This window comes from Zosterops lateralis (genome assembly GCF_965231275.1).
Source record: "Zosterops lateralis genome assembly, chromosome: 3".
NCBI classification, from domain to species: Eukaryota; Metazoa; Chordata; class Aves; order Passeriformes; family Zosteropidae; genus Zosterops; species Zosterops lateralis.
In genome coordinates, this window is record NC_139764.1 from 2,094,004 (window position 1) to 2,120,834 (window position 26,831).

The following is a 26,831-nucleotide window of genomic DNA, read 5'->3' on the forward strand; positions in this document are numbered from 1 at the left end:
GGGTAAATCATTAGAAGTCATAAATTCAACACCTTTATAGCAGGTAAATGTGCCTAGTACTGCCTCTCAGTAATACATGCTATGCCTTACTACCTATGTTGAAGTTACTTTTAAATTATGAGTGTTTTAAACAGCATCTTATTTATATAAGAGTGGTCTATGTTGATTGCAGTGAAATAACACTGAAAAGGCACAGAAAAACCAGAAAGTTGTTTATGTGGAACATTTGGCTTCCTCTGAAGCCCTGACAAAACATGGGCTGCCATGGTTTATGCCTCTTACAAGTGTTGTTCTGCATCAGTCCATGATGTGAGTTTGTATCTGTGCACTTTCACAAAATAAGGCACAGTCTGATTAGTTCCCAGGCCCAGATGCAACAGTGCAGGATGCAGCTACAGAAATCTCAGGAAGGCAGCAAAGGCAACAAGGCAGGGGAAAATGTGAGTTTAAGACAGAAAGAATCTCACCATGTGGATAGGGAAATAAGTAAAAGGTGCCTAAACTCCATCCCTGGGAGAGCTTGGAAGCCTAAAAATGTAATGTACAGGGTTTGGATTGCAGCACCTGAGTCCCCTTTGCCCTGACTGCTGGGAGTCTCTCTGGAATAATCCCATAATCCCAGTACCATATCAGGAGCACAGAGATACTGATCAGACTTGCAGTTCTTCAGAAATTAGGGAAATAATGAGCTGAAGCTGGGCAGTATCCTGTGTTGGGTGATGTCTGGTCTGCTCTAGCCCAGGAATCTTTCTGCCCCTAAGATCAGGATGTTTGGGCTATCAGGAGCATGCAGGGGATATCTGCAGAGTCTTCCAAAGTACTGAAATAGCTGAGTGCTGATTTCAGCCAGAGCTGGACACTTAGACTGATTCCTGATCTCTGAGGTTCCTCTTGGGGCTTTCTCCTCACAGGGATTTCATCTGGAGGTTGGATGCTCTAGCTGTGGAGGGAGCAGTCCAGGAGACATGAATCCCTAGAGAGTGAGATGCTTGCACTGATAGATTTTAAATGCCTTGTCATTTGAATATTTCTTTTCATTATCCCTTCCTCACTCATTCCAAAAGAGTCTTACAGAGGAGATGGAGACAGTACTGGCAGCTTTTTCCTCTGCTATTGTGTAGCTGCCAGCTGAAATGGATAGAGCTAATTTTTCCTTGGAATGAGGTTCTGTGCTGAGATTGCTGTGCAGTGATTTTACAAAATACCTATCTTTCCTGCTTTAAATGTGCCTAGCTCTGGAGGGACAGGCAGGCATTACTGTACCATGGATCTTTAATGGGCTCTGGAAACAAGAGGGTGGTTTCAGTCCCAGGACATATTTAATCTTGTAACATCTTTTACTGCATTTCATAGCCTGTCCTACATCTTAATCACTCAGTGTAGAGAAATTAATCCAAAACCCCCTTTTGTCCTGATAATTTTAAATCTCCACTGTGTTTGCCCAGGTTGGTCTGTCTTCCTCTGGCAGTTCCCCAGCTTCTGCCCATGGGAATTCTCCCCATGGCTCCTCCTAGAGATGATAATTGTGTGCATCTTGCTGCTTTTCCCCCTTACTGGTTTTGTAGCTTTTCCGGATGTGTTTACAGGAGGCTTTGGATGCTGTATGCACACCACAGTTCATGCAGGATGCTCCTGTTGCAGGGAATGAAGCATCAGCAAGATCAGAGGTGAGAGAAGTAGCTGGAAACAGAGCCTGAGAGAGTGGCCCTGCTGCCCCTCTTGCTTTCCTGGCACTGCCTGCTGCCCAAACATCTCTTGAAGCCCTTGCCTCTCCATCCAAATTTACCCCCTATAAACCCAGAAGAGGGACTATTGGTTTCACTTGCACAGGGAGAGGAGGAAGAATTGTGGGTTGGCTGTTCCCCCACACATTCTTGTGGCTATTGATCTTTGTTGTGAGTTTTGGCATCTCTTTTGTAGCTGTAGCAGAAAATGTTCAATGGCTCAATGGTTTCAGTAATGTGAGAGCTTCTATTTCTGTACTCTCAGGAACATCGTTTGAGTTTGGGGTTGAGTCACACAAACAGTAACCCATAAAAGAGGAGTTTACAGGTTGGATAACTGCCTCCTAACAAGGCACTAGATGAGCATTAAAATGATCGAGAGGTCTGATTCAGAATTCCTGGAGATGTAGTTTTCAGGTGCAGTTTGGAAGCCAAAGTATTATTAACTTGAGATTGCCATACCAATAGTAAAATCTTCACCTAAACTAACTTTTCTAAACTATGTCTCTTCAACATCTGATGATCGGTGCCTATGAAATACAATTTTATGTGCTAAGAAAAGTGACTGTAGCATCTGTGGGGAGTTGTGGGGATTGTGAGCAACATTAAGTGCATGTATTTGATGTGTCACTCACTTTGACCCTCTGGTTTTTGCACAAATATTGCTGTTGCTGGGAAGCTTTGTATTTCCATTTATAGTATTTTTCCATTTTGTCCTGTGAATGTTCATTTAACAGAGGCACAGCAGAACTGGGAGAAGCTGGAGGTGGCTCTGTGGATACAGTGGTTTCTCAGTGGCCACAGGTTTGCAGGGGACCCGGGGCCTTTCCAGCAAGGGAGACTTAAGAGGTGCAATTCCATGTGACCCGGGGGCACTGGTGTAAAGTTGAGATTCCTTTGTGAAACCAGGTGGAAAGCTGGAAAAGGCAAACCTGAGAATAACCTGGCTTAGGGAAGGAAGGTGAGGGCACTGGGTTGGAGAGAAGAAAAGTGCTTCATCTCTCTTCATTCCCCAAGCAAAGCTGTTCTCAGCTAGTGCCTTTTCCAGCCTTCCATTTGATTCCGTGCAGGAGCCTGCTGGACATCCATCCCCCTTTCCTCTTGCTGTGTTTCCAGTCCAGGGGCTGTGCCTGCTCTTGGGGACACTCCTGATGAGCACAGCAGAGTGGGGTGGCACAGGGACAAACCCGAGTGGTTGAGTAAATGGAACCAATAAAGATTTTACTGATCACAAACCACAGCCAGTCAATACCAGAACAAGCTGACAGCCAGTAGGAAAGGTTTCAGCAACAGCATAATGGGTTTGATTTTCTCTGTTTGCATCAATAATGTGCCAAATGCATTAGCACAGGCTGAAGGGGTGCTAACGGGGTATCTAACAGGCCAGCAGGGAAAGCCTTGCTGTTGTCACCTCTAGCACCAAAAAACCCCAAACAAAGCACAAGGTTAGTGTTTCAGCAGCCCATTAGTGTAACTGTTATCCAGCAGTTAGCAAAAGCATTACCTCAGGTGACATCTGAGATAATTTTTAGGTGCTCCTATAGCTGAATCCTTTTTTCTTCATGCAAGGTTTTTAAACTTTGAGCTTTTTTTTTTTTTTTTGAGCTTTTTTTTTTCCCCAGATGAATTCAACTGGAAATTTTGTTGCACCTATAGCTAAATGTGCAACAAAACCTCCAGCCTGAATCAGCAGCGTTCTTAAGAAGCCAACAATACATTTCTAGTAAGTTGTGTCACAGGCAGCATTTGGGTGACCCAGGACATTCCTTAGTGACTTTGGGAAGAAGGAAAGCCTTGAGAGAGCTTCATCATAGGGATGTGTGTGCACAGTCAGCCCAGACCTGCTCACTGAACTGCCTTGATCCACAGTGGCACCTAAATCTAGGCAAATGCAAACACTTTAGAATCTGAGTCAGACCCCATCACTAAATTGTTAAAGGCACAGCAAGGGCTGCCTTAAGATAAGGAGAGTACGTTTTCTTCTAATAAGTATTTAATCTGTGATTGAAAGCTGCTGCACCAGAGAAAACACTATTTTTGTGTGAAATATGAATAAAATTCTCTCATTTCAGAGATAAAGTAATTAGCACCTGTCTGCATGTAATGTGTGCTGAAAAGGGGAAACACGATGCCTGAGAAGTGTCAGGGCTGCCTCTGCATCCTGGATGTTTGAACCAGCATGTGCTAGCTTTTCCCTTTGCTAGGATTCAGTTTTGACACACTTGGTGAACTAGCTCAGCTTAGTTAATTATATTTTTAATTACTGGGAGAAGTCAAGAATTACTGGATCCATAATCACGAAGAATCTGAGCTTGGGGTGAAAGAATTTCAGAAAACAGCAAGACTGAGAAATGCAAACTCTGTCTTCATGCTGCGGTGCTCGCTGTCCCAAAACTTCCTGAGAATATGTGCCTTTGTTGTAAATAGCTCCTAAATATTCTGGTGATCTTAATAAAATCCTGCCTTGGGCAGATGTCTTTCTTTCTACATGATAGCACTAATCCCAGCAGCGCTGCGTTGTGGGGGAATTTGGCTGCACTCTAATAAGAAGTTCTCCAGCACTCCTTCAGTAAGGGATGTTATGTAAGATGTGCAGGCCTAACAGAAAATCATAGGAGACAGGACTAAAAGTGACCTTGGGAGGTCCTCTGATCCTGCCCTGGGGAGGTGGACGCTGCCAGCGCCAGCACTGAGTACAAGGGGTGTAAGTTGCTGAGACTGTAAATCCAACAGTGCCATTTTATTTTATTTTTTTTAATATCCAAACAAGGTAGCTTAAAGGGGATGGATTGCAGTGATAGCATGTCTCTGTCATAAATATTAATATTGTGATAATTAAATCAGATGACTAGGAATTCTAGGACAAGGAGATGGTTTGCATGTCATTGAATCTGCTCCCCATTTCCTAAATGTGTGGAACTGCCAGGTAGTTACAGGAGAGTTTAGAGTACCCCTTGCACAACCTTGGTTCTCATTTCCTATTTATTGAAAGATTATTTGGTTGTCACTGCAGTGTGCTGGGTGTGGATTTGAATGACCAAAATCTGCTTTGATGTGCAATTATTAAATTCCTGCCAGCACAGTGCAGGAATCTCAAAGGTCTTTTCCAACCCAGTTAATTCTGGGATTCTGGGAGAACAGCATAACAAATGGAGTTTGTCAAAGTTGGATATAGCTGAACCAAACTCTTATTACCAGACATCAAAGTATCCCTACATCCAAGGTGCTGAATTCTCTGCCCAGGTAAACTCTTGGCAGTTTCCCTCATTTATACCCTCAGTGTTTAAAAAATGTGCTGTGGGATGTGGCTCCCAAGGATTCTGGAGACCTCCTTTAGGAACATGACTACCAAACCAGGAAGTATTGCTGGTAACAGAATCCAGGTGAATTTTGCATAATCACCAAGTCGTGTTTTTCAATTTTCTGGCCATGAGAACTGCCTCAGACCAGCCTTCTGTCCAGCTCTTGGGTCTCCCATTCTGTCTTTGCCTCAAATACTCCTCTGTTGGATAAAATCCCTTCCAGCTGCCATATTGGGCTTGTTACTCCAGATCCTATGAAGAAGTAGAAAAGTAGGTTGAACCTCTGGATTTTTGCCTTCTGTGGGGTTCTCATCCCTTTTCCAGGGATCTAATAAGTGTGTAGAGAACCTCAGATTTTAAGATGTTCTCCAGTGCAGTCCCACAGCTGCCTGTGAGTTGTGAACCTCAAAAAAATCCAAACAAACACACAAAAAGCACACAAAAAACTCCCACCTAAACAAAACAAAAACCCAAACAAACAAACCACACACACCCCCAAAAAATTAAAAAAAAAACCCAACCAACCAACCAAAAAACCCTAACCCAGAAAGGAAAAGGAAAATATCAGAATTTAACATGACATCCTCACCCATTCTAAAACAGCAGAAGATAATCTGGCTTAAAGAATATGATGAATTCCTTGCTAGACTGAGACCAGGCACAATCATATAAAAATGGATAAAACCAATGCACAAATCTGCCTTTGGCAGCGTCGTAAGTGTCTGATAAAGTTTGACATAACCCCAAAATATCTCCCTGCTTCAAGAGTGTGGATGTCAAAAGAAAAAGAGATCAGCTACGTAAATATTGATGTTCTCTTACAACATGTTAGAGTGACAGATGTGGAGACAGGATGAATTGTCACTGAATTTCCCTAAGAGCAAGATATTTCTGTGTCTCTAGTAGTTCAGAAAATAGTTTTATTTTAGCCCTGGAATGAAGCACCACATTCTCAGGAAGCTCAAGGAGGGCAGGTCATTTGGTAGTAACCCATTCCTGAGAATGGGGATTTTTCCAAATTGTTACACCCTTAGCAATGCCTCACAACGGAAGATGGGAAGGAGTGGAAATCATGTAACCAAGGGGCCCACAGGGGTCAAAACTGGCAGTAATGACATGAGCCAGTGACTGTTCCGTTTGCACAGGTTATTCCAGAGCAGACAAGATGGATCACACAGGTCTTCTCATAAGCACTTTTAGGTGCAACTTTTGTTTGTTTGGGTTTTTTTGAAGTTTGGTGACAGTGTTTCACTGCATGTGTTTTCAATTTCTCCATCTGCTCTGTCCTTGACTGACTTTTCTGCTCATTTTTCCTCTAAGCTCATAACATCCCAGCATAAATATATTAACAGATCCTGAAATATCTATGTGTCTAGTCTATGTGTCAAGAAGACTCACATACATTAGGATTTGCTTGCTCAAGCCTTTGGTAGATGACCTAATTTTCCCTTTTAATCAGATTACAAGAGGAGAATTAAGTAACTGTTTCACACTTTGGAAGGGTTAAGAGGCACAGAGATTCCAGACCAAATCCTCGGCTGGTAGGAGCTGGCATTGGGAAGTTGAGAACAGAGGCTGAGTTCTGTGATTTGAAGCAGCAGGGATCTTTGCTCTGGACTCCCACCAGACAAGACAAGGAATAAAACCAAGAGGCAGACATTGCCAAGAAGTGTGTGTTGTCTGAGGAGATAAGGAATGCTCGGCCACGAAATCACAGAAGGCCTGGAGCTGAAAAGAATCCAGAGGGGAGCTGGCATGGAGGGAATGGGTGGGCACAGCTGGAAAGTTGGAGTCAAGCATGAAAGCAAGCATCAAACCCATGCTGACACAGCAGTGAACTTGTAACCAAGGAACTTGGAGCTGGCCAGTGCCAGAGGGGGCGCCGGGTCCAGCTCCTCTGACAAGATTGGTGCTCAGGAATCATCTCAGGTAGAAAACACCAGAGGGAAGGGTTGGGATGTGCTGGGAGCTGGTGCCTGTGCTGACGGCAGTGATGGTGAGGGAGCTCCCACAGCTCCTCCCAGGAGTGCCTGTGCTGGGAAGGAGCTGATTTGGTGGGAGGACCCCTGTCATAGGGAGTTAATTGAATGAGCTGTTCATCTCCTAAGTGCTCATCGGAGCCAGGCTCAGCGGCTCTCCAGAGATGCACCCATCACTAACTATGAAAATCCTCACGCAGCAGAGAGCGCAGAACCTCAGATTACCTCTTCCTCTTTTATTGCACAAGGCTATTTTTAATCCAGTGCCTGGCTGGGCATTAATCATCTTTGACAAATTACTGTGTGTTGTCTTCATGTTGTGTAAGTTCCCATGCATATTTTTGCCTATTGCAGTCTCATAAGAGTGGTAAGTGACACCTTATTCCCCTTATTTTATGGGCAGGCTGCAGTAGTAATGAGGTATCAGAGGAAATTCATGCCCAAATTCATCTGTCAATTTAAACCAGTGAACAGTTGTGTTGTCAATGCAGCTTTGAAGGCCTGTATCAGCCATCAGCACTGCCCCCATTCCCATGGATTCTATACCAACAATCATCGATATTGCTAATTAGGTGGCAATGTGAGTACAAATGTATGATGGGAATTGACATCACAGAGGAAGTTGAGGATCACTGAGTCAGGAAGGAGTACATGTGGAATTCCACCTACATACAAGGAGGTGCAAGAGTCGCAGCAGTTTTTCTGCACTTTTGTTCTTACACTTGAGTGCTACATTCCTAGACATGTCTCTCTCTTAGATCCAGGACTTTAAGAGCAGCAATTCTGTGTGACCCAAGAAATGTGTGATGGTAAAACTCGTGGGTGCTTTTAGTGCTGGATCAGGCATCTCTTCTTATGTCAAGTTCTTGGGAGAAGACTGGGAGTGACTCATGTTCTTCACAATGCACCAAAGGTTGTGCTTGTGGAGGTCAGCAAGTGACTGGTGAGCAGAGCAAGCAGGGTTTGCTCTTTGTGCAGTTCTGAGGGCAGAGCAGGGCAGCAGCAGCGTGTCCATGGTGTGCCAGGGAGAGGAGCACACGCCGTGAGCTGCGCTGTGCTCCGGCTGGTCCTGCTGTCAACCAGCTGAGAACCTCCCGGGCCCTGGAGACACACAGCTGCTTCCCAGCCCAGCCCCAGCTGTGGGAGCTGTGTGTGCCCCAGAGCCCTGGGACAGTGTGAGGGGTCCCTCTGACCCCAGTTGCCTGCACAGCACCATCTGCTCCCCCTGGGCTCTGCAGTGCTGACCCAATGGGATAATGCATTACCCCTGTGGAGCGTTTCCAAGTGGGGGTGGGTTGGAAGAACTTAAGCCTGTGTTGTCTTTCTGTGAGATTCCTTGGGTCTGAGAGGGGACTACCTTAAGGTGCAGTGGTTCAGAATCAGAAACAACAAGGAACTGATCAATTCCATGACCAGTGTTGTTTGCTCTCTCCTGGGAGGAGCAGAGTGGGATGTTCCGTGGATATTTGAGAGAGGTAATCTGCTGTGAGTACAAGTGAGAATGTGGCACAGGCTCTGGCACTGGTAAACACAAGCAGATCTCTGTGGATAATATGAGTTTTTTTCTGTTTGATTTTTTAGAATCAACCTTGTCCTATGTTAGGCAGCTGGAGGCCAGAGTAAGACAGCTGGAGGAGGAAAATCGCATGCTGCCCCAGGTGGGTGACAGCCCCGCGGGAGTGCCTGGGCTGCAGAGGGATCCGCAGCCCTTTGTCCTTCCTGAACACTCAGATAACCAAAGGCTCTCACATCTGTTTGCTTATCTTACTGTGTTTCAGTAGGGGATTAATTTAAGGCTGTGACAATGCTTTCATTAATTTTTTTTTCCTTTGCAGGCTTTGATACCTTGTTAAGAAAATTTCCTGGAAGCCACTACTTTTAATTAATTAATTAATTAACGGGTTGGGCATCACAGTGAACTGACCCTTTGCATTCTGGTTTTATTCCAAGAGGTTCTTGTTAAAATATCAGCTACTTTTTATAGTTAACCAAAATATTTTTTCTCTAAAAGTGCAAACACTTTAATTTGGTATATTATTTTTAATACTTCAAGGAATGTATTAGCTACATTAATGCAAGACTGAAATTCAATTGAATAAATAAGCAAATGTGATGTTAAAGGTTTTCCTTACATGTTTCCAAGAATGAAGAATTTAAAAGTCCGGTACAAATGAATCAAAGACACTTGTAATTTTCATATCTGCACATACTTACTAGAATGTATTTTTATTATATTTGATTAAATAATCCTTAGAAAAATCCAACAGGTCTTCAAATGACGTTGCCCACTGGAAAAGAAAATAAGTTGGATTTTGTTTAAATTAAACACTAGTTATTGGTCTGATGAACTAAAGTGCTTTTTGTTGGACATAGTACCATTGTTTGAATCTAAAATCCAAGGTAACAGTGATGTAGTAAGAAGTAAAATCCACTGGCTCAGATTTATTGCCTTTTTCCTAAGGTAGGTATTAAGTAAAGTGTGATGGCTTTTCCCCTCACCTTTCGTATGACAGTTGGAAGGGCCTCTGCAGCTTTTTGCTCGATGACCTTGGGCACTTTGCTTCTCTCTACCCTAATTTTTGGATCTGGAAAAGAAGGACAACAAGAAATGTCTGCTCATTAACATGTAAACAGTTTTCAGTAGGAAAGACAAAGGTTGATCCTCAGTGATAACGAATATTATTTTCTTTTCAAGAATGGTTCTCAGTGCAAATGTTAACAAACCCACCCAAAAATACTGTGTGGCTTGTCTTGAGTCTGGAACAACACTGGGAGATAAATCATGCAGAACATTCTTCATGAGCCAAATCTTTAGAAGTTTCCATGTGTTTTATGTTTGATTTGTCTGGGTTTGAGGTGCTGAGGCAGAACCCACAAAAAGCATTCCCAAATCTTCCCAAAGGCTGGAACACTCACACTTGTGTGCATTGATTTCAGTGAAAATACCTTGGCTGGGGTGCCAAACCAGAGAATGGAATAGTGTCTGTGGAAACAGCCCAGCACCTAAGCCTGTAGCTGTTGCAAAAACCATTGAAACAAAATATGCTGAGGGTGGGGTTTTCAAGGGGAAGAGCAAGGTGAGCAAGCCTGGAAACTACTTTTTCTTTTCAAATAGCCAGGTCAGTTTGTCTTACATGTGGTTTTGTTGGTACAAGCATCTGTGGTAGAGTTCTGAAAAATATCATATCTCTGGGTACTTCATTCTAAGACTTAATGAGTGGCAAGAGTTCACATTTCCTGGCTTATTTTACTTTTCCTCCTGGTTGAAGGCATGGCTTTGGGGAGAGGAAGGAAGTGTAGACACTGAGCTTATTGTAACTTTGCACTAATCACCTTGGTGTTACATTTGCCTGAGTTTGTTTTGGGGGTTTGTTATTCCTGTGGGTCCCACCTAGAACGTGCTCACCTCAGTGGTGATCAGGCTCTGTCACAAAGACAAGGATGCAGGATGGAAATGCATAAACTCCTGGCACTGGTTTGATTCCATTTAATGGGAGGAATGGGAGTTTGTTGGGCATGAAGCCAAGCCAAGTGCTTTTGACAAATAAACTGAAAATTTACAACAAGCTCCAAAACTGATGAAGGTTTTTGGCACAGCCCTTACTCAGCCCTTACTCACTCCTGCCTTAAAATTTCAGGAGTGCCTCAGTGAGAGATGCCTGTTGCTTTTTGGACAGCCCCTCCCTGATGGGGGTGCTGGAGCACTGGGAGGGTTCGGAAATTGCAAGATTGCACTTAGGAGACAGGGGACAGCTCACAGTCGTGAGTGTGACACTTCTGCTGCGTCTGCTGAAGAGCCCTGGCCTTGTCTCAGGCTTTTTTCTCTTCCTCCTGCCCCACTTTTCTTCTTTTTCCTCTCTGCTTTCAATATCCTTTCTTCTCCCCCTTTCCTGCTTATGTGTCACTCATGGAAATGCACTGACACATTTGTCAACACCTCTACAGACAAATCATTCTGTTCCTCTGTCACTTAGATGTGGTTCTTTTCCATTTTCTTTTGCTTTGCTTGTCTCCCTCCATATGTATTAGTTTTCTTTTCAAAACCCCACAGACCTCTAATGTAAAGGTTTTATTAATATTTAGTGGTAAGAGCATTTCCAAAGCAAATGGTTTTAAGTGCTGCCATCACTGTTCAAATGGAACCTGAGTTTCAGCTCACTGCTGTACCAAAGGGCTGTTTTGTCAGGGGAATTGCAGTACCACCACTGAGTCAATATTTTAGTTTGATCAGGTAATAGAAAGGCTCTAAAAATGGGAATATTCACTTAAACCCGTTAATGTCTCTTGCTGTGCTGCACGGTGGTTGAGAAGGTGGTTCAGAGCATAGGAGGGGGTTTCAGAGTTACAGGGAGGCATAGGCTACAGGTTTAATGAGAACTTTTCTTTTGTTCTTGTTGTTGTTCTGTTTTCCTTCTCTCCAATAACAAGAAATGATCCAGACCCTTTCAGTTTCTGGCCACAAACAGGACTTTTGAGCAAGAAAGCAGATACTTTCCAAGATTTATGGCACACAGCTGGGTCTTCTGTTGGGGATGCCAGACTCCGCTGGCTGCAGCCAGGCTGAGGGGTGAGCAGCTTGCACTGGTGCTCCTCAAACACTCCTGTGGGCAAGGCTGTGTGACAGCAGGGTCTGGGGGCTGCAGGGCTTGAGCAAGAACATTTCTGGTTTTCTAGGTGGAGTTCAGGCCAGAGTAGTTCCTCATGGGGCTGGGGCTGGAGCAGCACATGGGCTCTGGCAGTGCCTTCTACTGACTCAAAGTGCACATGGAACTGCAGCACCACTGGGGATTGGGTTGTGCAGCTGACATTGAAAAGTGAAAATGCCTCATCAGCAGTGCTCTGACCACATACAACATGTTGACCCTGGCTGGAGGCCAGGTGCCCACCAAAGCTGCTCCATCACTCCCTTCCTCAGCTGGTCATGGGGAGAAAACACAGCAGAAGGTTCATGGGTTGAGATAAGGACAGGGACTGATCACTCCCCAGTTACTGTCATGGGCAGAACAGATTTGGCCTGGAGAAATTAGTTTAATTCATTGCCACTCTAATCAGAGTAGGATAATGAGAAATAGAAACTAAATCTTAAAACACCTTTTCCTCACCCCTACCTTCTTCTCTTGCTCAGCTTTACTCCTGATTCTCTCCTCATCAGCAGTGCAGGGTGGACAAGGCATTTTTTCCTCTTTCTTAAACATGCAACTCATCTGCATTGAGCTGCAGGGCTGGGAACTGGGAAGTCATCCCTAAGGCCTCCCCGTTACTAAAGCTCTGTATCTTCCCCTGCCACTCAGATCTTGTCACACCAGTCCACTACACCAGGAAGTAATACCTGTGCTGTTGTAATGAAGATACTTGGTGATAATTAATAAAATACCTAGGGATCAAAGATTGGATTTGGATCCCAGTTGCAGCTCCCTGGGCTGTGACAGCCCTGTTATGTCAGTGAGTAACTTCAGAGGCCTGGAACAAGCAGTGTCCTCCCAGACTTGCTGTGGTGCATGACTGCTCCCCGTACCTTACGCTGGGGGAAGCCAGATCAGGATCTGGCATCCACACGTCAATTAGCTGAAGACATCCCTGAGTTTTTGTTAAGGGTGGTATTTCAGGGCTGATCAGCTCAGCTGAAACACTCTGGGAATGTGGACATCTGTCATATAATGACAGTGAATGCATTTGCAAAAGACAAACTTGGCAAGTCACCCAATTTAAATTGCTTCAGTTCTTATTTGTTCCACAGGAGGAGGAGGCTTTTCCCTTTCCAGCTCTTTGTCCTTGTAATTCAGCTTTCCCTTTTGGTGAAGGGGAGGGGAAGCATTGCCAGGATGCTGCAGACAAAGTGCCAGCGGGGCTGGAGTTGGGATGCAGGGAGTGAGCTCCAGGCTCCCATAGCACAGGACCAGAAGGCGGCTCTGGTGCTGGGCTGAACTGGAGCCCTTCTGTTCTCTCTCACTTGAGCTCTGTTTCCTCATTCTTGCCTTTCCATGGCTTTTGGTCCTTTTCCATATATTCGTCCTGTATTTCTTTCACTTACACTGTTCTTCAGGTCCTTTTTTGGGGGTCTATCCTTGTGGGTCCATTCCAGGCCTGGTCTGTTAAAATGGCAAATGGCAGGAATGACTCCTAGGCATGCATTAGTTTATTTTAAGCTCTTTCAAAATTTCCATTTCCTTCTTTCTTTCCCCTTCCATTAGATTATCACATTTTATTTCAACCCATTTCCAAATCTTTCAAAAAACTTTCACTGAGGGCTGTGTTTTGTATTTTCCCCCTTCATGCCATTTTTAAATTCTAAATCTAATTAGAAGATGGGAACTGTTGGGTTAGCATTTTTTCCTAAAATCTGTGTCACTCACAGTCCCACAGTATTTGTCTCCTCCCTTCCTTAGCATGTAGAATAGGGACTCCTTCAACCAAAATGTAATTAAAAGCCATTGAGCAAACTGCTGTTTCCTAATTATGTCATCAAACATTTGCTGAAAGAAAGTGAATCAAGAGCATCCACCCACCCAGTTCTTCCATGTGCTCCCATCCCCAGTAAATTAATAGGCCATTAATGAAGGGCTCCACTTCTCAGCAGCTGAGGTTCTGGGCAGAGTGTCCATTGTGCTTGGCATGGGAGGGCTGGAAGACAAGAGCTCAGGAGCTTCATGTTACCAAGACTCAAATTGAAGAAAAACTTGGTGTACAGAGAGTTGCAGTTCTCAGAGGACAGACTGATTTTTTTTGTAGTTATAACTCTAGAAGTCCAGAATTACTTTGTCCCCAGGATTTTCTAGTAGACTCTACATTATCCTCTAGATTTTACATGTGTGGCCTCCAAGGTTTAGAACTGTCACAGCCCAGAACCTTTTTTCTCTTGCCTGTTCATTATCAAAAGAGGTTTCTGAAGGGCCTTCTGGGAATGGCTGTTTCTGAGGAGGTGTAGCCAGAAATGGTTTTGCCCGCTCAGAAATCTGAGTTTGCCTCCAATCCACTGTGAGAGCGTGTGGATTTTGGCAGCAATATCCTGGAGAGCTTTCTGCTGGGGTCTTTGAGGACAGGTGAAAAACTGCAGTGTTCAAAGGTTGTATATTTTAATTGACAGGAATGCTCCCTAAAAAAAAGTCACTGTTTTCTTTAGCGTGTTATTAATCCAGCAGAGCAACATGCTGCAGTTACTGCATTCTGGTTTTCCTTTCTCCTGCCTGTTTGAAACAAGCTGACTGACATGGTCTGTGTTTGGTTTGAGCTGTACAGGGAAATTGAGGGCTGGGGAAATCAGGGGAAAAAGCTTTGAAAATCAGGTAGTGATTGAACTGGCATGGCAGCTACCCAGCAGGAAGGATCTGCTTCCCAGTAAACCACTTGCCTCTGGGATAAATGGCTGCTGCAGAATGAGGCAGGGCTTGGATGGTGAGTGAACAGAGCAGTGCCCAGCAGGCAGGAAAATCCTGCTCTCTTGGAAGCTTTGATGAGGTGACTGTGAGTATCCTTGGGGCAGCCATGGACTGCTTTTCCCTTCCTGGATGTCCCTGCATGCCAGGCAGGGACTGGAGGGGCTGGCACATGGACTCCCACGGACTGAGCTGGACACTGGGCTGGACACTGCACTGCTTTTCATTCATGACTGTCCTTATCAACAATACAGATTGAAAAAATGAAGCTTTCTACTAACTTAAGTAGAAAAGCTCGTGATTAATTCTCTCCATCACAGAATACCCTGTTCTACCCAGGGGTCTTTATTCTGACCCTGACCAGGGTACAGTGCAGGGCTTGCCTCTGGCGCTGTGGGAAAATGGACTGAGTAGTAACATTTTGCAGTTAGTGTGAGTGAAATGCTAAATTTCCATTCATCTAGGCTTTTTGTTAGGTGATATTACAGAGCTGAGTCAGATTTCCTGTTCCTTTATTCACTAGAGTCCCGTTTTGGCATTAGATATTTTGTAGATTTACTTCTAACAGCAAATGGATCTGTGCATTCAGGGATTCTTACCCTTGTGGGAAGGCATACACAGGATATAGTGTGGGTTTTACCTGCTCTCTGCAGTGGGATGACCTGCACAAAAATCCCTTTAGACTCAGAAGAGGCCACGTGCACACTGCTGTACTTGGGCCAGTAGGGAAGGCTGATTGTGCGGGATGAGCAAAAAAGTAAATTATTTCTCAGGTGCTGATGTTATACAGTGCTGTTTGTTCACAATTCCTCCAGATGCTTAAAGTTTATAGAGATTTCAGCACTACAGAGCTATGACTTCATCCCTCCTGTCTGATTTGGATCCACATCCATGGTTTGTTACTGGATAAGAAATGAAAAGATCTGTCACAGAGAATACTGCTTCCAGCGGCTGGATGCAGGCACTGTGTGGAGCTAGGGAAGAGGAGGAAGGGAGCAGATTTCTCTTCCCATACTTGAGGTCCTGCTCAGGATCCAGTTGTACCCTGGGCTGGACAGTGACAGGAGGCTCAATGCAAGGACACCGAGGCCAGGTTTTGGTGGAAGTTGAAACGTGTCTGTGCTCCCACTGGGAAGGAGCAGCAGCTGTGCCAGAGGCTCTGCAGACCTCAGTTCCTCATCCCCCAAGGCCCTGTGTGTTCAGACACCACTGCTTTGGCAAAGTGCCTTTTCCTTCTGCTTTGCTTCACTGCCTCAGGGACTCCTAACAGCAGTGCTAAAGAGTCTCCAGCTCACAGGGCCCATGCTCAGGCTGGGCATCCCCATCATCCCATGGAATAAGCTTCCTCCAAGGGAGGCAGAAGCTTCACTGCCTCAGTGGAGTGGCCTCACCTGACATGAGAAGTCCCTGAGCTGAGGAAGGGCCTTCAGGGGTGCAAAATCTGCCATACTTTTAAAAGAAAAGCTTATGTCTCTTATCAAGGACAGAGGGAGGAAGGAGAAGGATGTCCACGGGGAAAACATGAATTTTCAGTCTCCTACCAACATGTGCTGGCTGCTTGAAGCAGTGTATTCACAAGTTTCTTATTTTCGTGAAGGGAGACAAAAATGCGCTACATATGGCAGGGAAGAGGCTGTGGAACACAACTGCCTGGAGGAGGGCTTGAACTCTGAGAGCAGCATCACTTGCAGGAAGTTTGGATTTTATTGTGTTCAGGAGGCTTTACATGCGTAGTACATACTCATTTTCTCAGCATTTTAATGGCAATATTTCTATTTTCTATTCAAAATTGACAAAAATCTTTGCTGCCTCTGGAGTTAGTAAAGAAACAGAATAATTTTATTGATAAAAGCTCCAGAGCTGACAGACTGAATTTATCCTAACCCAGACTTGTTACAATCTGCTTTATTACCCCTTTTCCTTCAACTTCCATTTCCTTTCTCAAAGTACAACATTAAGTCTGGTCAGTCACTAACACATCTATAAATCCTTCCCAAAGCAAAGTAAGTGTCCTAAACCCCCTCCATATCTCACAGCAAACTGGTCCTGGTCATTGCTGGGGGAGGGGGGAGACTACAGGATGCTGCCCTGCACAGCCCCAAGTGTGTGCTGCTGTTGTCAGCCTGGTTACAAGATACATTAAAGCCCACTCTAATGGGCAAGTTTGTGTATGAAGTAATACACAAGTTTGTGTATGAAGTGGGGTTTCAGATTCAGGCCTAAATTACCTTTTCTGTGGATTTAGCATATGCAGCAATTTTTTTTTTTAATTTTTATTTTTTTTTTTTTTAATTTTTTTTTTAAATATGTGAGGTCCAGTCCGGCAGATGGCTGTGGGGGTCAAGTCAATGTTTTGAGTGGCTGGGAGGGTTCTCTCTGCCTCTTGGTTCTGCTCTGGGCCTGCACCATTGCTTACCCCAAGAGCTTATCCCAAGAGCATTAGGAACTTGATTTGGACTGGGCTACTTTGCAATGAATTTTCAAGTACACTGGATCTGTGAAGTTCAGCCTCGTGTCTTTGCTCTTTGCCCTTTTCCTCCCACGCCTACCTTCATCTTTCCTATTGTTTAGATTAGAGACACCCCCAAAAACTCTGCACTGTGCCTTGTGCTTGCTCAGCAGGGCAAATGACTGCACATGGGGCACCGATCCTCATCAGAGGCTCTTTCCACTGTCATTATTTTTCCTTCAGAAACGCATTTCCCACTCATTCCAGCAGGAATTACCGCTACATTATTTTTTAATGTTTCCTATGGCGTTTGTTACTCTTTAGGGGAGGAAAGTTCCATTCCTCAGACTTTGAAACTTTTGCTTCTTTGTATTTCTCAGTATTTTTCACAAAGCTCTGCATGAGGAAGGAAAGGGAAGAGCAGGGCTGCCCACGGATGCAGCAGGGGTATTTTTAGCACTCCTCCAGAGCCACCTGCTTGCTCAGGTTACCTCACTCCAGGGGATGCTTCACATCCTGCAAAGTTTGAGGTGACTGTGTTGGAAGAGTTTAGGTAGCTTGCATCTTTTTGGCAGTGTCCTGAAGAGCCCTTTCAGGTGTCCACTGGGAGGGCAAAGCTCCTGAGGTTGTCACTGCTGAGGACAACTTGACATCTCTCAGGCCAAGGGGGCCATGCCCTTGCTTGGAGGAGCTGGAGACATGGAAGGAGTGAGCTGGCAGCCTGGAGCTCCTGGCTCCTTCCCTGGTCAGCTGCAGTTCAGCTCATGCTGCAAACCTCGCAGCAATGTTCAAAAATGTGAATTGCGTTGAAGGAACAACCTCCAGAGTTACAGAGATAAATTTAGACCTTCTCAGAACCTTCCTTTGAGGTTAAAATTATCTCTCTAAATTTTGTAGTGCTTCTGTGTGGTGATGTACACACATTAGAAATTTTGTTACTATGTCTTGATTTTCCAGGGAGACGCACTTGAGGGCCAGAGCGTTTGGGTGACACTCTGCGGTGCCTCACCTGGCCCTTGGTTACTGTGACACGGAATGAAGGGAGTAACACATGCCTTCAGGGCTCCTCAGCCTTTTGCAAAAGAGCAATAAATAACTGACATCTGTTTTAAACAGTGACCAAGCCTTTTGTGTATTAAATAGTGTTTAATTTTTTGCGAAGGATGCCATTAGGATGCCAGGAGGGGCGGAGGGGAGTCACTGCTCTGCAAACGAGCCAGCCAACGTCAGTGGACATGGCTCAGCCTCTCAGCAGTCTGACTCAGTGGTAAATGCTCTGAAGGTAATGCTGCTCCTCTGGTACAGTCCATGCAAAATGTCCTGTCTGTCCCTCAACACATGTGTATTGTCCTGGCAACATCCCTGTGGGCACCACCGCGATGTTACCATCATGAGTGGAGTTGTTTTTGTTTGTCTCTCATTGCATCTGTGGACTGTGTGTTTCCTGGGCAGGGTCCAGCCCTCACAGCCGTGGTGATTCCAGCTGTAACTGCTCTCCATGTTACATTTGTAGTTTTTCTTTGAAGGTGGAAAGTGGTGTTTTGCTGAATAAGGAAGTCTTTCATTGAGTATGCAGGGGAATACAAGGGATTCCTATAACCTGTGCAGAGAGAAGGACTTTAATGCAGAGATAAAGTCAAGGCATGCGGTATATTTGTGTTAAAAATAGCAAAGACCACAATCCCAAGGGCAGTGTTGAAACTCTCTTGGGAACAGATGTGTTTTACCCTGAAGTCAGGGCTGGATTGCAAAGGACTTTGTGGCATTGATACACAGCAGTTGACACAAGTGATCGGAGGGTAAAGTTTCAAGTTCTCCCTTCTGTCAGTAGTAAAACTGTTGCAATTAAAGAAATTTAGAAAGCGTTACAAGATTCCAAGGTTTATGGGGTGACCTGAGACAACAAGTGGCTGAGTTCACTGTCCCACTGCAGCACAGGCACCAGTGCTGTCCCTGTTTCTCTGGAGGGGAATAAAACTGAGGGAGAGCTGAGCAGAGTGAGGACTGTGTATTCCTCTCTCCCACTGCTAGCTCACTTGTGGTTGTCAGGGGCTTTGAGCACCTCTTCTCTCCTATGCTTCACTCATTTCTAACCTACTTTAGGTTAATTGGATGTTTTTCCCCAACTGTACAGGTGTTGCAGGGACATACTTGGAGGGGGAAGGTTTGCCTTCTTTCTGGAAGGGACGTCTGTAGACATTTGCTCTGGTTTTCAGCTCAGCAGTGCTGTTGACTTGCCGAATTCCTGCACAGGGTGATTATGTCCCTCAGGCCGGGTGACACTGGCTTCTCCTCGGTGGAGCCAAGCACAAATTACAGCAATCAGATCCCTTCCTGTAACACAACCGCCGGGCACAGCAGCGCTTGCCCGCAGCCACCTCGCCTGTTTTCCTGGCATCCGGAGGGGAGAGGCAGCGGAGAGTGCCCCAGCCCCTCTCCTCATGTCCTCACTGGCAGATTCTCTCTGCGGTGGCCTCCCCAGCCACAGCCCTGCCAGCAGCACTCTGCCCAGGGGTGCACTGGTCTCGCCCTCGTACAGCATTCCCACTTCCTGAGGGGTGCCTGGTTCAGAGTGCTCCAGGTCCTCCCTGCATCTTCCATATATTTCACCTACTGCTGCCTAGAAAATAAAGCTGTGCCGGGTAATTTTGTCAAGAGATCATGTGTCATTATGGAAAAAAGCCTTTTGTAGTTCTCTTAAAATCCCCCTTGGCAAAGGCACTTCCCTGAAGAGAGCATTTAACAAGATGCTTTTGACAACCTGTACTAAAGCTGGTCTGTGTAAGTGAAATATTGGAACAACAGCTGACACTTTGCTTGCTGAAATGGATTGATAAGAAATACACGGAGTTTAGTTCAATATGATGTGAAAGCTGAGCTTTAAGTTCACTAGGAGGTACTGCAGGAATTTATATAAATGAAGTGCTGTATCCAAATGGAGAGTGAGCTGTCAGCTCACAGGCTGCCCGACTTCCCCATCCTCAGTCAGGGAGCAGACCCTGCTGTTTCCCAGGGTGGTCTTGGGTTTGGTCCCACCTTTCTGGGGAATGCACACTCTGCAGAATCAGGTGCAGGAGGGAGAACAAGCCAGCATCAGGAGCCTGCTTTTCTGTACAAATTTGGCAACTTGGAATTCCTGCAACAAAGAAATAGTCTCTTTTATAAAACCTTATTGTTAGTACAACCCACTTGTGCACAGCAAGGAATCTAAAGAGCAGGAATGTGTTTTAAAAGGACATTTCCATTAGAAAACAGATGAGGGAGTTGTTAAAATAGTGCTGTTGTTTTCCTGGCTTTGAAAAAAAATTAAAAAGTATTTTTAAAATTGCCTGGAATCTCCTGCTGGTGGAGGAAGTGGGGAACAAGAGCAGAGCTTTGCCATGCAGCTGGTTGGCCAAGGCTCTTTCTTGAGCTGCTCTGCCAGGCAGGATGGTTGGAAGAAGGAGTTGCCCCGTGTGTGTCCCCATGCCTGGGCCACTTGTATGTGGTGCTCCACAGATTGGCTTTGCACTGAGACAGCTTGAAAAATGTGCAGTGTGAGTTTAAGATGTTTAATTTTATATTCCATATTGAGCCTGGAAACACCTGAAGATGCAGAGTAATCTTTGTTTAAATGCTGACAGTATGCCCTTGAAGATTTTATATGGAAATGAAGTCAATTACTGTTTCTGTAATGCAATTACTGTTTCATTAAGAACACTGTAGTGTTAACATGCGGGTTAGTATTGATCAGAAAAATCTATGTGTATAATATATCTGGGATAAAGTACTGTATGACTCAGCTGAGTTGAATTTATCCTTCATAAGAATAAAACTTCGCAAGTGTGATGAGGCCTGGCAGCCTCAGTTTCCCCAAATGAACAATGGCTCTTTTGTATTTTTCTGCCTGTGATATTCCTGCACAATTTATGGATAAAACCCCAGTTTGTAAGTCATACATATTTAATAGTAATCCATAAAAATTCTTGTGATGTAAGTAATGCCACTGCTAAAATGCTCAATTTGACATTATCACTTCATTTGTGTAAATCTCAAATGTATACTTGTATCCCACCTTGTCCCTTTGTTCGCCAGCCATTCAAAGCTCTGCTGCTGGCATTGAAATGCTCCCTGTTCCTCTGACTTTTGTAATCTGTGCCTGATTTGACTATTGATATATTATTATACTTTTTAAATAGTTGGTTATTTCCTTTCTGGCTTTGTCTTCTCTTACACTCACCCGATCCATGTTAAAAGCACAGTGGATTTGTGATGAACTAATTATAATGTTTCTTTTCTTTTGCATTCTCCTTGCAGTTCCTGCCAGGCTGTAACTCAGTGTTTAGCTGCAGCCTGATGCACTGTGGGTGTTTCACAGGAAACATTTCCCATGGCATCTTTTTTGCCTGTGAAAACAGTGGAATGATGACAAGTTTCATTTTGAGCTCCAGTATTTTGATGCATGGTGTTGATTGGTGCCAAAATGCAATCTGGTACCAAAATATTGCAAAATGCAAATATGCATGTGTAATTCATGCTGTAGGAGTTTTGTGGTGGTATATGATTATGCTGGTATTTTATTAAGGTAACAGAGGTGGGAATTCTCTCCTCAGGGTGTGTGTATGGACTTGGTGCCTCCTCATCAACAATGTATTTGGGAATGGTTTTGCTTTGTATTTATACGCTTGCAGTGCCTTTTGAGAATGCAGCCACGTGTGGCAGCAGGTTTAGAGGTAGTTCATGGTCTATTAGTGAGCATGGGGGTAATTCCAAAGCACGGGAATGCCTGGAGGGGTGTTATTCATTATTTTTCTCAGGTTACTGAGAGGTTTTGTTTGCAATTCACTTGGGCAGGGAGGCTAAGGGAAGCTGAGATACACCAGTTGGGATTAGGGGTGCAGCTGGACAGGAGGGATCAGGGAGCTGACATTTCCATAGTTATTTCCTGCTGCTCATGGAGTCCCACAGGGCTGGAATGCTGCTGCAGCCAGCAGATGTAATGGCTCTCACCTGTAGCTGGGTGCAGATTCCTGCCTGGCTTCCAGGGACATTCCTGCATCCTGGCACTGCTGTGTTGGAAATAAACTGAAAAGGAATCTCCATGGCTGCATTGGGAGCCTCACAGCTGTCCTTTAGCTGAGATTTCTGCTGAAATCTGGAATTATTTTGAGTGACATTTTGACCCCAGCTTGTCACTTGTGCTTAGGACATGGGCTCTCTTGTATGGCTTTGTTCCTCCCGAGCAAGCAGGGGTCACTTATTCAGTTGGAAATAAAGGACTTTGGGAAGTGTCACCTCCTAGTTTATTACTGTGTCAGTATTAGCTGCATGGTAAATATTGTCTTAATATCTATTGACAAGACAAATTGTTGAAAGTCATGGGTAGGTGCAATGTGCCTTCTCACAAAAGCTGTCCAGGACACCTTCCTCTTTGCTAGTATTAAGTTAGGAAATAGAGAGAATCAGAGAATACTCAGATCCAGCTGGGCTGTGCCACAGACACCCAATTTGGGAGGTGTCACTGAACCCCCCCATTTTTCATGCACCCACCACTGCAGTGTTTCACTGCACAACAAATGTGCCTAAAGTATGCATGGTTTTTATGATGGTGACTTGGGATTTTTGGCTGCAAGATTTTGGTCATATGGCAAGTTTGCAGGGTTTGGGTCATTCCCATCCTTTGGAATTAAAGACAGTTCCCTTTAAAGACTTGACTTGATCAGGCCCTGTGCTGTAACACTGTAGTCATGTTGCTTCCAGTCTGAAGTACTTCTGGTTTTCTTGCTTACACTCAGATTTTCTTCAGCAAAGGCTCAGGGAAACTGAGTTATTTGCCCATCTCTTGCACAGAATCACAGTAGGACCTTGGGTTTGTTCTACCTTTGCTTGTCAGCTATAGGAACTACCTTTTCAGCATGTCAGCTTCCCAGGATCCAGCTCCTTTGTCTTTATTCAGTGCCAGCTAATACAGTGTCTGTTCACTGCTGGACTTTAGGCATTGGTAAAATACAAATAATGAATTATGACAATGGAAAACAGCTTTTACCTTTCTTGACAGTCATATTGCTGTTGGCCTGGAGGTTAGTGGGTGATTTAGTAGCAGTTACAAACAAATAATCTGAAATTATGATACAATTGATAGGAATCACCTTTCTTGTCTCTAGTGGTCCCTGAGAGGCCTGGGGACATGACACAAGCTACTGCTCTTGTGCTTATATTCCATCAACCTTTCTATAAATCATTATAAAATACTTCCCTGAATGTTGGGGTGTATCACTTCTCTACCTTTTTAATTCCAGTATTGTAACATGGGTGTTAAGTGAAGAGTAGCACAGAGAGTGCAGGCACAGTTCCTCTGACCTCAAGGAAGAACTAATGAAGTAAACACTTCTAATGCCTTGCTTGATTTTAAGAGAACAAGTAAATCCTTTGAAATAGAGAACTGCTCTGTGGTTTTTAAGCTGGAGACGTTTAACACCTCTGGATGGATCTTTGTGCTTCTGAATCACATTCTGCAAGAGATGTGTTTGGGGAAATAGTTGGACAGAGTTTCTGTTGAGGTCTGCAAACACCCTCTGTCTCGTGTGTGAAGCATAAAATGTCCCAGTGATGCACGTGCCAGTTCATGTGTCCTTGCTTTTAATAATTTTTACCTGGCAGCATGTGCTTTCTGTGTTCAGAAGGAATGTTGTGTCCCTTGAGAGACAGTCTCGGCTCCTGGTGTGTGTCCCTGCCCTGTGTCCTAGCTGTGCTGCATGGTGTGTGTGCCAAGCTGTGGCATTCCAGATGCATGTCCATAGGAATGCCAGCAGTCCTTAACTGGGGATAATAACTTTCTTTCCATCCCTTCCTCTAGGTTGTGTGGAGGAAACTTGGAGATGCTGCAGGGTCATGCCCTGGAATTAGACAACACTTGTCAGGAAATCAGTACAAAGGACCTATGTAAGAGGCCCTGAGCACGTCCTCTCTCTGAAGAGCACAGTGAACTGCCCGTGAGAGGGGAAGAGCCGCCTGTGTCTGCCGCAATTCCCAGCTGACAACAGGGGGTCTGCACTGCGAGAGACTGCTGGAAAGGAGGGACGTTCTGCACAGGGGTCTGGTGAGGAACAGTGTGGCAGTGTCCCCCAATCCTGCTATTCCAATATCTCAGCTAATGAAGCACTGCACCCTCACTGCAACACTCCGCCCTTAGAAGCACCGAGGTATTGCCATCCTAACCAAAAGATATTTGGGATTCTGCAGGCGTTAGGCAAAATAAGTTTTATTTTTGGTTAGTTACAGTGAATCTCTGATTGGTCTGAATGAGTTTTCCACTGGATTTAAGAGAGGTTTTTCAGCAGACTGGAGAGACACTGATAAACTGTGCCTTTGGTGTCCGCAGGTTTGAGAAAGTCGCTTCTTAGTAACTCACACTTCAGTCTGTAAAGGATCCGTTAATGGTGCTTAGGCAATTTCCAGGTGATTGTTTTGCTTTGGTAGAATACCTGCCTTTGGAGGTGCTAAAAGACCATAAAGTCCTAACCAGCCGGTAGTGTAGCATAACTACAGTACTTGTAGTGATCCACAATTTCTTTCTAAATGAAAGTCAAGATAGCTTTCTTTTTGATTCACTTTGATGCACATCTTCTGAAGAGGTGTAAGGTGTTAAATGAACAGCCCTTTAATGAATAGAATACTTAGGCATCACTATTACAGGTCTCAAGTCAGGATTTCCATCAGAATTTATTTTGGAAAGTATTTTCCAATTGTCAGGATACTAATTTCTACTGTTTAATTTAGAGACATGCTGGTTTGTTTAACAGGAGCCTACGAGGATCTAAAAGATTGCACTGCATTATTAAAAAAAAAGCTTTTCTTGCCACTGTAGCATTCTTTCAAAGAAAAAGGTTTTATTATCCTCAGAGCATGTCTTTCATTATTATGAGGCAGAAAGCTCTTGTTCAGATTGCCTGAGATTTGACCAGACGGCGCCCTAGATGTACTTAGTTTATTTTTATCTCTGTGTATGATCCTAGTTGTGTGTATTGAATTACAACAATAGATATTTTATGTATATCTTAAAGCAATGATAGTTTCATGTATGAATGTGCAACAGGCTTGTGACTGAATGCTGTTGCTTAACTTTTTACCATAGTTGAGTATCAAAAAGACTAACAAAAACTAATTAAAAAAATAAATAGGAATGCAACAATTCCTGGGTTTCTGGTTTGTTCTTGGTTACTAAGATTAGAGCCAAAGTCAGAACCTCTGTTTTTCTGAGCTTGGACTGTATCTGTGGGCTATTTGCAGTGAAATGTAGTTCGGTTGCTGTACAATCTTTTGTTATATAGGAGTATGACGTAAATCTTCTATCTGTCTTCAGAAAAAGTGTGTTAATTTGCAGAGTAATTCTGTTTGTTTCTGTTGTTGTTTTCACTTGGTACCATTCAATGTAAGACCTCTGATCCAGCGTTGCTTTCTTGAGCAAAACTCCTGTCCACTGCTTCTCCCTGAGTTGGAAATGCAGAATCCAGCTTTCTGTTTTGAACCATTGCCCTCCTGCGTGGTTTCTGATCTAACCCCCAGCTCAGACAGCTATCTGTTCTCTTCCCATGTTGTTTTCTCTGCTGTATTGTTTGCAGAGTTCAATTTCAATTGTTGTATTCCTATCTCTGTATGTATGAACAGCTGTACTTGTGCCTGCACTCTGGATGTGCAGGGGCCAAGCAAGGGACACTGGTCTTTTGACACTACACTTGTGTAAATTTTGATACTGTATTAAAGCTATTTTTTTACAGTTCTGCATACAATGGGGTATCAAGTATTGTGTTCATCTTAGCAATGGTAATAAATTATAGAATCCCACCCTTGTTTGCTCTCCTTTACTGGCTGAAGCTCTGAGCTGCTTGCTTACAGGCAGGAGACATTGGAAATGTTTCCTGCTTGGTTGAGAAATGAACTGCACACTGTGCATTTTTCTTCATTTTCTTAGCAGGTGTCTTTAAAAAAATCCCAGCAAAGTGAAGTTGCTTCTCTGTTCTCTGCTAAAGGAGGAATAGCTGTGGGTGATTGTGCAGGGGGGGTGTCACCAGGTGCAACTCGTTCAGTCCTCAGCTGTGTTGTGTTTGCAGCCCCAGGACACCTGTGCTGGTTCTTTCTTCCTGCCCTCCTCACAGAGCAGTCTTGAGGTGAGGACAGGAGAAGTTCCTGGAATGTTCTTGTTCAGGTAAGGGCTGCTGAGGGAGGCTGGCAGTGTTCTACAGTGTGTTGGTGGCCTCATGTTCCATCACATCCCTGCCCCAGGATGGGCCTGTGTGGGCCAGGGGAAAGGGCTGGCTCTTACTGCAGAGCAGGAGCTTTAACTAAATTTTATTGAGAAAAGATATATTTAGTATAATCAATATCTTTAAGCTAATAAATCTCATAGGAGCTCCTTAAAATGCCCCTTCCTAAGATGGGAAAGTGGGCAGTGTGTGGAGAAGGGGGTCAGTGCTCTTGGGAGGGACTACAGCCTGCTGAAATGCCTCTGTGCTAATAAATAAAAATTGTTGTAGTACTTGGGGACCTTCAGCTCCTCTGTCTTGCTCCCTGCCCCTGTGGTTAATCCTTTTTCAGTGAAATGTAACTGTGCCAAGCCTCGTGGACTCTTTGTTCAGTTGTTTTTAGCAGAATTCTGCTTTGGTTGAAGATTTGCAAGTGTTGTTACTTTCCCAGGATCTGAGCTGAGCCTGAATGAACTATAAATTCACTGTGCAAGTGAATTTTAAATAGCACTTGCGTAGTGAATGTATGGAGTGGATTTTACCTTCTCTACTGCAGAAAAGCTGCTTTGCTGAAGGGTTAGAAGGTAAAGAATGGCACTTTGTTTCCAGCAAGTGACTAGGTTCAGTAGAGCCTGTTCCCCAAAGGCTGCAGTTGATGGACATGTTTATGAACATGGCATGAAGCCAGAATGCCTTTTTTATTGTTTTGAGCAGAGCCAGCCCAAGCAGCCTCTGTGGCCTGGGGACAGTGCCTGGCCTGGCGTTCCTTTGTGGCACCCAAAC

At 44.4% G+C, this 26,831-nt stretch overlaps 1 protein-coding gene across 5 annotated transcripts in view; it reads left to right on the forward strand.

Annotated features, from left to right (window-relative positions):
* Positions 1 to 25,594, forward strand: part of CCDC85A (coiled-coil domain containing 85A) — a 186,164-nt gene extending 160,570 nt beyond the window's left edge. For 3 of the 5 annotated variants that reach the window (XM_083858151.1, XM_083858152.1, XM_083858150.1), the window contains 2 exons: positions 8,587 to 8,663; positions 23,663 to 25,594. In XM_083858151.1, coding sequence (XP_083714277.1) covers positions 8,587 to 8,663; positions 23,663 to 23,752 — 167 coding nt within the window. In that variant the 3' untranslated portion in view covers positions 23,753 to 25,594. Of the gene's footprint in view, positions 1 to 8,586; positions 8,664 to 17,989; positions 18,110 to 23,662 lie in introns of all 5 variants that reach the window. The other 2 variants (XM_083858155.1, XM_083858153.1) reach the window with 2 other exon arrangements.
* Positions 25,595 to 26,831: the final 1,237 nt, after the last annotated feature.